We start from the raw sequence: 12,042 nt of genomic DNA, 5'->3' as shown, positions 1-12,042 counted from the left end.
CAAAATGTAAAGTTATTCAATCTAGGTGATCTCTTTTTTTTTTTTTTTTGAGACGGAGTCTCACTCTGTCGCCCAGGCTGGAGTGCAGTTGCTGGATCTCGGCTCACTACAAGCTCCGCCTCCCGGGTTCACGCCATTCTCCTGCCTCAGCCTCCCAAGTAGGTTTCACTGTGGTCTCTTATCTCCTGACCTCGTGATCCGCCCACCTCGGCCTCCCAAAGTGCTGGGATTACAGACATGAGCCACTGTCCCTGGCCCAGTATACTCTTCTTGAAACTTGTAAGTGAATTTCTCAAAATAACAAGTTGCCGGGAGGGGAAGGAAAACTAAAGACACTGAAATAACACAGATTTAAATCATTTAAACATAAAATACTGAAGAAGGTCCTTTAGAGGCACACCCAACCATCACACTTCCTCCTTTACCTGCTGTACTCAAACATCGATGAAGAGGAGCTAACACTGGCTGGAGCAAATACTTTGCTGCCAATTGTGGGCGTTCTCTTGACAAAGTTATAAAGGTAGTGGTGGCAACTCTCTGAAACTGTCGTGCTGTCAATTTATCCTGAAAGTGAAATAAATCCAGAACCTACAAAAATATTACAAGAAGTAAATGCCAGTTTTTTGCAAGGAATATGACATTAACTAAAAAGAAAAAGCATGAATTTTTTAAGCCAAAAAAAATAAACTCACTTCAATAACACTGATTCAACAGAATTCTTTTCTTAATTTAACATACCCAGGATCAAAGGGTAAGAGAGCTGAACAGGCAGTGTTTTTATTTTTAATTAAAAATTTGTTTTGCCCATCCCTCATACTTGCAGTGTTTTTATTATTTTATCAAATTTATAAAATACAGGCTCATTTTAGGCACATGCATAGGGAGTATTAATTAATATAAAACTCCTTCCACATTTTTCATGTATCAGATTAGGAAAGATCAAAAACTTTGTAACACATTGTGTGGGTAAAAATGTTGGAAAATAGGTACATAAAGCATATCAATCAAAAATTTAAATGCATAAAACCTTTGAACCAATAATTTCAATTCTAGGAATTTTTCCTATGGTAATACTGGTAGTTATGTACAAAGACTTAGGGATATTAACTGTAGTGTAATTTGTAATAGAAAAAGAAAGGAAAGAACTCAAATGTCCATCAATAGCAATGTACTATAATAAATTATAGTACATTAATATGATGAAATATCATGTACCCATGAAAATGAATGAAATGATCTCCAAGGTACACTATTTTTTTTCTTTTTTTTTAGATGGAATCTCGCTCTGTCATCCAGGCTGGAGTGCATTGGTGTGAACTCGGCTCACTGCAACATCTGCCTCCCGGGTTCAAGTGATTCTCTATCCTCAGCTTCCTGAGTAGCTAGGACTACAGGCGTGCACCACCACACCTGGCCGATTTTTGTATTTTTAGTAGAGACGGGGTTTCTCCATGTTGGCCAGGCTGGTCTCGAACTCCTGTCCTCAAGTGATCTGCCCGCCTCAGCCTCCCAAACTGCTGGGATTACAGGAGTGAGCCATTGTACCTGGCCAAAGTACACTATCGCCGGGCGCGGTGGCTCAAGCCTGTAATCCCAGCACTTTGGGAGGCCGAGACGGGCGGATCACGAGGTCAGGAGATCGAGACCATCCTGGCTAACACGGTGAAACCCCGTCTCTACTAAAAAATACAAAAAAAAACTAGCTGGGCGAGGTGGCGGGCGCCTGTAGTCCCGGCTACTTGGGAGGCTGAGGCAGGAGAATGGCGGGAACCCAGGAGGCGGAGCTTGCAGTGAGCTGAGATCTGGCCACAGCACTCCAGCCTGGGTGACAGAGCGAGACTCCGTCTCAAAAAAAAAAACAAAAAAAAAAAAACAAAGTACACTATCAATGAAAAAAAGCAAAATGAAAGAGAGCATGCTGCATGCTATCATTTAGATAGAAATTAGCACTGGCCTTGTGTGGTGGCTCATGCCTGTAATCCCAGCACTTTGGGTGGATCACCTGAGGTCGGGAGTTCGAGACCAGCCTGACCAACATGGAGAAACTCCATCTCTACTAAAAATACAAAATTAGCCAGGCCTCGTGGCGCATGCCTGTAATCCCAGCTACTCAGGAGGCTGAGGCAGGAGAATTGCTTGAACCCGGGAGGTGGAGGTTGTGGTGAGCCGAAAGCTCGCCATTGCACTCCAGCCTGGGCAACAAGAGCAAAACTCTCTCTCAAAAAAAAGAATTAGCATTAATTTTACCATCATATGTGTATATGTTAATGTACGTGTGTATGCACATACACGTTAATACACATATACATTAACATATACACATATGATGGTATATGCATAATACACAGAATATCTCTGGAAAGAAATTCATAGCAGTGACTACCTCTGAGGGACTGGAGAACAGGAATGGGAGACTTAGATTTTGGTTTACTCTTGTATGCTTTTTAAATTGTTTGCCATGTTAATTTACCTTGTTTATTTAATATCTACCTTTAAATATCTACCAATATTATACTTGAGTTCCATTCCTGTGCAGTAAGAAAAAACTCAGAGGAAAAAAACTAATTAAAAACACATGGAGAGAAAAGATAATGAACAAGATGAAACTTGAGTTTCATATTCTAGCTCTGAGAGCGAGCTGGGCCAATCATTCAATAGTGGTAAGGCATTCTTTTTTTTTTTTTTGAGACGGAGTTTCGCTCTTGTCGCCCAGGCTGGAGTGTAATGGCTCAATCTCGGCTCACAGCAACCTCCACCTCCAGGGTTCAAGCAATTCTCCTGCCTCAGCCTCTTAAGTAGCTGGGATTACAAGCATGTGCCACCACACTCAGCTAATTTTGCATTTTTTTTACTGGAGACGGGGTTTCTCCATGTTGGTCAGGCTAGTCTTGAACTCCCGATCTCAGGTGATCCACCCACCTCGGCCTCCCAAAGTGCTGGGATTACAGGTGTGAGCTACTGCGCCTGGCCTCGCCGTTCTTAAACCGAACAATTAGGTCAGTCTCTTCCACAGGTTTTTATTCATTTATTAAGAAGACTCCTCACTAAACAATAAACTTAAATATTATACTGCTTTTATCTCAATCCTAGAGGAACATTAAAAGTCCTCTTTCTGTACATAAGCTGATAATCCTCAAATGGTCAACAGAAACAAAATGATGTACCTGGGCGCAGATGTCCCGGTAGTAACTCTCTGGTGAAAGAGACTGCTGGGGACAAGAGGCCAAAATCGTTGCGATCAGGTCACACTTCTTCCAGTCAGCAGCCGTCGCCTCAGCATCACTTCCACCAGCTGCCCCTGCTGGTACAATGGAGAGAGATGTCAGCAGCTCACAGCAAATCCCCACAGAAGGTCCCACATAACACATTTGTCTTAAAATTCAGGGTAAAATGCATTCATCTTCTCTATTGAAAATAGCTTATTTTTTTTCTATAAGATAATCTACCCTTCTATACTTTCCTTTTTATGTTATTTCATATTTGTTTATTATTATTATATTTTTGAGACAGAGTCTTGTTCTGTCGCCCAGGCTGGAATGCAGTGGCATGATCTCAGCTCACTGCAACCTCTGCCTCCCAGGTTCAAGAGATTCTCTTGCCTCAGCCTCCCGAGTAGCTGGGATTACAGGCATACACCACCATGCCCAGGTAATTTCTTTCTATTTTTAGTACAGACGGGGTTTTGCCATGTTGACCAGCCTGGTCTCGAATTCTGACCTCAAGGTGATCTGCCCACCTCGGCCTCCAAAGTGGTGTGATGACAGGCATGAGCCACCGTGCCCAGCCTATACTTTCCTTTTGATGCTAGTTTCTGGGAAATTCAGAGAAAAACTAGCACTTAGTCACTATAATGATATTATTCATATAACTAGAATACTAGCTTCACCATGTTTATTACTATTATTATTATTCTGTCTCCTTGTATGTATCATTTCATCTAAACTGTCTTAAGCCACAGCCGTAGAGTGACAGGGACCAGAATTACTTTACCATCTTAAGCAATTATAAAATTGGACAAAATATATAAACAATGGTTTCCAGACAATGCACAACAAGCAGCCCAGGGCACTGATCCCTGAGAGAAGGGAAGCAAACAAACTGAGCTTGACAACTGCCCTTGTTCACCGCCTGGAGAGTTTTCAGGCGATAGCAAGAGCAGCCCAAATGAAGCCTGGCATCTTGGTGAGTGGAAGAAACATAGTTCAGAGTTCAGGGAGGCCAACGCAGCTGGAATTTTCAGGGCAAAAAATACCAGAGAGGAGGAAGTTACACATAGAGAGAGTTCCAAAGATCTGCAAAAGGGTCCTTTCTCAGGTCTTTGGTAGAGTATGATACCTGTATGTGTGAGGAAAATACCAAAGCCTGGGGCAATAACCAACAGAAAAGAGTAGGTGGGAACAACCCCCATGGTTCATAATGGCTGGGAATAGTTGTGTTCCCACTAGCCAGCCTGGGAGGATCTCCTAATACACAGGGCAAATTCTCAGAATTCTCTAGAATTCTCAGAAGTGTATTGTCTTAGTACAATCTGTATTGTTATACTTAGTACAATACACTTAGTATAATACAATAAGGGGTTAAATTACCTTAAAGGTTGCTGTAGAACCACACTAACACAGCTGAAAAGCCAGGATCAAATGAACTAAACTAATTATAAGTAACTTAACTGCATACCAGAACAAAGTCCAACCAAGGAATATAAAAATCTGGCACTCAGCAATGTAAAATAAAAGTGTTCAGCATCCAGTCAAAAATTACCAGGCATATCCATATAAGGAAATATTATTCAGTCATAAAAAGGAATAATGTTTATGGAGGACTGATTCATTCATGTTATAACACGACTAAACCTTGGCTGGGTGCAGTGGCTCACACTAGCACTTTGGGAAGCCGAGGCAGGTGGATCACCTGAGGTCAGGAGTTTGAGACCAGCCCGGCCAACATGGTGAAACCACGCCTCTACTAAAAATACAAAAATTAGCCAGGTGTGATGACACGTGCCTGTAATCCCAGCTACTTGGGAGGCTGAGGCAGGAGAATCGCTTGAACCTGGGAGAAGGAGGCTGTGGTAAGCTGAGATCACACCATTGCACTCCAGCCTGGGTAACAACAGCAAAACTCCATCTCAAAAACAAACGAACAAACAAACAACATGAATAAACCTCAAAAACATTATGTGAAGTAAAGGAAGCCAGACACAAAAACCATATATTGTATGAAATGCCAATACGGGTAAATCCAAAGACACCAGGAAGTGAACTAGTACTTACCAGAGTCTGAGAGGAAGGGAGAATGAGGAGTGGTGATTGCTAGTGAGTATGAGGGCTTCTTTGGGGGGATATGGGGAGAGGGTTGATAAAAATGTTCTGGAAATAGATATTGGTGATGATTGCACAACTCTGTGAATATACTAAACACCACCAAACTGTACTCTTTAAAAACAAAGTGACTTCTGGCCGGGTGTGGTGGTTCACTCCTGTAATACCAGCACTTTGGGAGGCCGAGGCAGGTGGATCACCTGAGGTCAGGGGTCCAAGACCAGCCTGGCCAACATGGTGAAACCCCATCTCTACTAAAAATTTTTTAAAAAATTAGCTGGGTGTGGTGGCATGCACCTGTAGTCCCAGGTACTCGGGAAGCTGAGGCAAGAGAATCTCTTGAACACGGGAGACAGAAGTTGTAGTGAGCCAAGATTGCGCCACTGCACTCCAGCCTGGGAGATTGCAGTGAGCTGAGATTGCGTCACCGCACTCCAGCCTGGGCGACAGAGTGAGACTCTGTCTCAAAAAAATAAATAAATAAAAAATAAAAAGTGGCTTCTATGGTATGTGAATAACATCTAAAAAAAAAAAAAAAATTACCAGGCATGCAATGAAGGAAAACAATATGGCTTATAATTAGAAGAAAAAAATCAACAGAACAGGCTATGGGCGGTGGCTCATGTCTGTAATCCCAGAACTTTGGGAGTCCAAGGCGGGCGGATCACCTGAGGTCAGGAGTTCAAGACCAGCCTGGCCAACATGGTGAAACACTGTCACTACTAAAAATACAAAAATTAGCCGGGCATGAGGATGCACACCTGTAGTCCCAGCTACTTGGGAGGCTGAGGCAGGAGAATCTCTTGAACCTGGGAGGTGGAGGTTGCAGTGAGCAAAGATTGTGCCACTGCACTCCAGCCTGGGTGACACAGCAAGACTCCGTCTCAAAAAAAAAAAAAAGAAAAAAATCAATAGAACAGACCCCAAAAAACAGAGATAACACAGAGATAACAGAATTAGAAGACAAGACCATTAAGACAACTTTATTTACTTTTTTTTTTTTTTTTTGAGACAGTCTTACTCTGTCATCCAGGATAGAACGCAGTGGTGTGATCTTAGCTCACTGCAACCTCCCCCTCCCGGGTTCAAGCAATTCTTCTGCCTCAGCCTCCCGAGTAGCTGGGACTACAGGCATGCACCACCACACCCAGCTAATTTTCTGTATTTTTAGTAGAGGCGGGGCTTCACCATGTTGGCCAGGCTGGTCTCAAACTCCTGACCTCGTGATCGGCCCACGTTGGCCTCCTAAAGTGCTGGAATTTCAGGCATGAGCCACTGTACCCGGCCCATTAAGACAACCATTAAAATTTGTCCTTGGCCAGGCACAGTGGTTCATGCCTGTAGTCTCAGCACTTTGGGAGGCCAAGGTAGGTGGCTCACTTGAGACCAAGAGTCCAAGACCTGCCTGGGCAATATGGCGAAACCCTGTCCCTACTAAAAATACAAAAATTACCTGGGTGTGGTGGTGCATGCCTGTAATCCCAGTTGCTCAGAAGGCTGAGGCACAAGAATTGTTTGAACCTGGGAGGCGGAAGTTGCAGTGAGCCAAGATCATGCCACCACACTCCAGCCTGGGAGACAGAGCAAGACCCTGTCTCTGGGAAAAAAAAATTTTAAAAGAGAAAAATAAAAAAGACATAGAGAAAAAAAGACACACACACAAAAAGAGCATTAGTTATTTGCAGGACAACATTAAACATAATATTTGGTGTAATTCAAATCTCAGAAAGAGAGATCTGAGGGGAGTACAGAGAAAAATATTTGAAGATAATGTCTGAGAAATTTCCAAATATGGCAAAACTATAAACCCACAGCTCCAAAAAGCAGAAAAAAACAAAAAGAAACCAACACCACACCAAGGTATATCATAATCAAATTTCTAAAAACCAGCCATAAGAGAAAAATCTTAAAAGAGGGAAAAACAGTATATCATTTACAGAGGAACAAAGATAAGAATGATAGCAGACTTCTCATCAGAAATGACCCAAGCCAGAAGACAACGGAATATCTTAAAAGTACTAAAAGAAAAAATAAATGTCAACCTAGATTTCTATACCCAACAAAAAATATATTTCAAAAAGGAAAATGAACTAGACTTTTTGAGACAAACAAAAGCTAGAAAATTAATTGCCAGGCCAGGTGCAGTGGCTCACACCTGTAATCCCAGCACTTTGGGAGGCCAAGGCAGGTGGATCACCTGAGGTCAGGAGTTCAAGACCAGGCTGGCCTACATGGCAAAACCCCGTCTCTACTAAAAACACAAAAATTAGCCAGGTGTGGTGCTGTGTGCCTGTGGGCCAAGACAGGTGGATCACCTGAGGTCAGGAGTTCAAGACCAGGCTGGCCAACATGGTGAAACCCCATCTCTACTAAAAATACAAAAAGTTAGCCAGGCCAAAAAAAATTAGCCGGGCATGGTGGCAGCCACCTGTAATCCCAGCTACTTGGGAGGTTGCAGCAGGAGAATCGCTTGAACCCAGGAGGCAGAGGTTGCAGTGAACCGAGATCGTGGGCAACAAGAGCGAAACTCTGTCTCAAAACAAAACAAAACAAAACAAAACAAAATTCATTGCCAGTAGACCTACACTATAAGAAATGGTAACTAAAGTTCAGGCAGAAGGAAATTTGCACTGAAATTTTGATCTACGTAAAGAAATAAAGACCACCAGAAATGGCAAATATAAACCTGCCTCAAACCATTTTGGGAAAGAAACAAGGTATGAATAGATAACAAGAAATATATACACGCACAAGTTGGGGGAACTCATAGGAAAAAGAGGGTTCTGATTTTCTTATAGCACCTCTCCAATCTGCATGCCCTTAAGTGAGATCTAACCCTTCTTGGAAAAGGAAGGTGCAAAGACCTGTTTCCAGGGGACAACTTCTTATGGGTAACTGACCATTTCTCATTTCATTGGCCCTAGAAGCCACTGTGGGGAGAACTGAGGGAAGGTAATATTATAGCCACTCTAGACCAAATCTACCAATGTCTGCCAACCACACTGACCTCACTTTTGTCTGATAGGACCAAGGTACATTAACTACGCCAAAAATGAAGTCAAGATTTATTCTTCTAGCTCTCTTCCTTCTTCCCCACATATCCAGCCCTTCATTAAGTTTTGGCAACTCTCCTCCTTAAATATCTCTCAAACCCATTCGTTTCTCTCCATTTCCACGGCCACTGCATTAATCCAAGCCTCCGTGATTCCTCAGATGTCTGCCTTTTAACTGATCTCCCTGCTTCTGCTTTTACCCAATCCATTCTTCACAATACCTCCAGATAGATATTTCTAAACTGCAGATTTGATCATGTTCTCTCTTTCTTAAAACCTGTTAATGGTTTCACATTTCCCTCAGAATAAAGTTCAACATCCTGAACTCAGCCTATCAGGCCTCCCTAAGGTGGCCCCCAGCCACCATCCCTGCTCAATGCACACCACTCTAGCTGTACTCTGCCCTCATTACTCTACCCACATGGAGATATCCTCAGAAGCACTATGCTCATTCCTACTTCAGTTCCTCATATATGCTACTCTCTCTGCCTATAACTATCTTCCCTCACTCTTCAGCTAGTTAATTCCAACTCAGCCTTCAGGGCTCAGTTTAAATGCCATTTCTGTAAAAAAGCCACTAAGTTTGTGGTAAGTTGTTGCAGTAACAATAGGAAACAGGCATGGGATAAGGGAGATAAGGGATTGAACACACAAAAAAGGCAAAGTGTTCACCAGGATAAAGGTGAAGGGGATCCTTGGATGGCAGCTGAGTAGAAGGTAACCAGGATAGAGTAAAGCAGGTCAGAAAATCCAGAGAAAGATGTTTCCAAGAAGATAAAACTGATAGAATATCTGGTGAGTTTTTGTTTGCTTGTTTGAGAGAGAACATCGCTCTGCCACCCAGGCTGGAGTGCAGTGGTGTGATCATGGCTCACTAAAGCCACAACTTCCAGAGCTCCAGCAATCCTCCTGCCTCAGCCTCCTGAGTAGCTGGGACCACAGGTGCGTGCCACCATACCCAGCTAATTTTTGTATTTTTGGTAGAGATGGGGTTTCACCATGTAGCCCAGGCTGGTCTCCTGAGCTCAAATGATCCACCTGCCTTGGCCTCCCAAAGTGTTGGGATTATAGGCATGAGTCACCGTGCCCAGCCTTTTTGATGTTTTTGAATGTATTAAAAGGAGATTTAAACAAAAGAGGGAGAGCTTGAGAAAAGATTAGTGATAAGCACATAGAAAACTAATCAGATGTACAAAAAAAAAAAAAGATTAACTTCAGGAAGTACAAAAGAGTATGTAAAAAAAAGAAAGTAAACATAATATACAACATAGCTCAGCTGTAAATAATAATTACAGAGTTACAGTAATATAAATACTGAATATTGATCTAACCAAAACTGAGATATAAATATACTAAGGAGATGGGAAAATACAAATGTACTTAGGGGAATGATGCCATTGTTATGAAAGAGAACAAGATCCTCTTCCACTCATGGTGAGAGGTAGATACACGATGCCTGAAACTGAAAAAATTATGAATTCCCATATATTAGAAATATAGAGGTAAATGGCCAGGCGCAGTGGCTCACGCCTGTAATCCCAGCACTTTGGGAGGCCGAGGCGGGCGGATCACGAGGTCAAGAGATCGAGACCATCCTGACTAACACGGTGAAACCCCGTCTCTACTAAAAATACAAAAAATTAGCCGAGCGTGGTGGCAGGCGCCTGTAGTCCCAGCTACTCAGGAGACTGAGGCAGGAGAATGGCGTGAAGCCACGAGGCGGAGGTTGCAGTGAGCCAAGATCGCGCCACTGCGCTCCAGCCTGGGTGATAGAGCAAGACTCTGTCTCGGAAAAAAAAAAAATACAGGTAAATACCAGAAAAAACTCACTGGAAGAGTTCAAAGTGGTTGCTTCCAGAGATGGGAAATGCATTGGAATGGTACCAAGGACTGCTATTTTTCACTATTAGTCTCACAGAACTATTTGACTTTAAATGATGTACATGTCTAATTTTCTCTAAAAAATGAAACAAAAAATATTTAAATTAAAAACTACTACCATGCTTAGCATTGACTTTTTCCCTATTAATGAGAACTTAGATAGTATAATTGGGGAAATGACTCTAAAACTTCATCACAAAGTTTGCGTCTCAATGGTATTTCTCAAAGGTATTTCTGGCTTCAAGAAAATTATTTTACATTTCACTTTTTTTTTTTTTGAGACAGGGTCTTGCTTTTTTTGCCCAGGTTGGAATGCAGTGCCATGACATTGGCTCACTATAGCCTCGAACTCCTGGGCTCAAGTGATCATCCTGCCTTGGCCTCCCAAGTAGCTGGGACCACAGGTGGGCACCACCATACCTGGCTATTTTTTTTTATTTTTTGTAAAAACAGAGTCTTGCTATGTTGCCCAGGCTGCTCTTGAACTCCTGGCCTCAGACAGTCCTTCTGCCTCAGGCTCCCAAAGTGCTAGGATTACAGGTGTGAGCCACCACACCCAGTTTTATTATTATTATTATTGAGACGAAGTCTCACTCTGTCACCTAGGCTGGAGTGCAGTGGCACAATCTTGGCTCACTGCAACCTCCACCCCCCAAGTTCAAGCGATTCTCCTGCCTCAGCCTCCCAAGTAGCTGGGGTTAGGCACCCGCCATCAAGCCAGGCTAATTTTTGTATTTTAGTAGAGACGGGGATTCACCATGTTGGCCAGGCTGGTCTTGAACTCCTGACTTCAAGTGATCCGCCTGCCTTGGCCTCCCAAAGTGCTGGGATTACAGGCGTGAGCCACCATGCCCAGCCCACACCTAGCTTTATTTAACATTTACTTTAGGGTTTTTACTTCAACTTTCTGTGTAATGTTTTCCCCGGATATTATAAATTATTTGAAATGGCTTACAATATTGTTCATTCAAATAGGCAGTGTATCACAAGTGTTTTAGGAAAAGAGCAAGAGAATTGGTTTCTTTGGAAAAGAAGTTCATTAAGGACCTCTAAGTTTAACCTGTTCAATCCCTGCAAGGACATAGTTGAGTTTCAGTCAGGTTTTAAAGGTAAATACTAAAGACCAATAATTCACCTCAGACTCTGACTCAAAGGAAAACAGATACCAAAGTCACAGAAACATTTTATTTCTTACCACCTGCTCCTTCCAAAATGCCCCGGACTACTGCCTGAACACCATTAGGCCTCATTAACCTTTCAGAGAGCAGCTGTCCACATAGACGCCGAAGCCAAGCTGGGGCCCGACACCTCAGCTGTGTCTTCACATCTGTGCAGGACTGAGAAAAAGAAGAAGGTGTGAATTCTGAATGTCACTGAAATAGATACGATGGCCGGGAACAGTGGCTCGTGCCTGTTAAAAAAAAAAAAAAAAAAAAAAAAAAAAAAGGAGAAGAAGAAGAAATAGCTATGATATGTAGACTTATTTATTTATTTAGAGATGGAGTTTCACTCTTGTCACCCAGGCTGGAGTACAGTGGCACAATCTTGGCTCACTGCAACCTCCACCTCCTGAGTTCAAGCAATTCTCCTGCTTCAGCCTCCTGAGTCATTGAGATTACAGGCACGCGTCACCATGCCTGGGTACTTTTTGTATTTTTAGTACAGACGGGGTTTCACCATGTTAGTCAGGCTGGTCTCGAACTCCTGACCTCAGGTGATCCACCCACCTCAGCCTCCCAAAGTTCTGGGATTACAGGCGTGAGCCACCATGCCCAGCTAGACATTATTTT

At 42.8% G+C, this 12,042-nt stretch overlaps 1 protein-coding gene across 6 annotated transcripts in view; it reads right to left on the bottom strand.

Moving 5' to 3' along the window:
- TANGO6 (transport and golgi organization 6 homolog) overlaps positions 1-12,042 on the bottom strand; it is a 257,551-nt gene that overhangs the window by 221,220 nt on the left and 24,289 nt on the right. For 4 of the 6 annotated variants that reach the window (XR_010583644.2, XR_010583643.2, XR_012429091.1 and 1 more), the window contains exons 4-6: positions 11,448-11,589; positions 3,165-3,301; positions 426-588 (exon numbers count right to left, since the gene is read on the bottom strand). Coding sequence is in view for 2 of the 6 variants with exons in the window: in XM_065536620.2 (XP_065392692.1) it covers positions 426-588; positions 3,165-3,301; positions 11,448-11,589 (442 nt within the window). In the remaining 4 variants the exon portion in view is untranslated. The remainder of the gene's footprint in view (positions 1-425; positions 589-3,164; positions 3,302-11,447; positions 11,590-12,042) is intronic. The other 2 variants (XR_012429092.1, XM_065536621.2) reach the window with 1 other exon arrangement.

Source organism: Macaca fascicularis, chromosome 20, assembly GCF_037993035.2.
Source record: "Macaca fascicularis isolate 582-1 chromosome 20, T2T-MFA8v1.1".
NCBI classification, from domain to species: Eukaryota; Metazoa; Chordata; class Mammalia; order Primates; family Cercopithecidae; genus Macaca; species Macaca fascicularis.
This window is presented reverse-complemented; position numbering and strand designations above follow the sequence as displayed.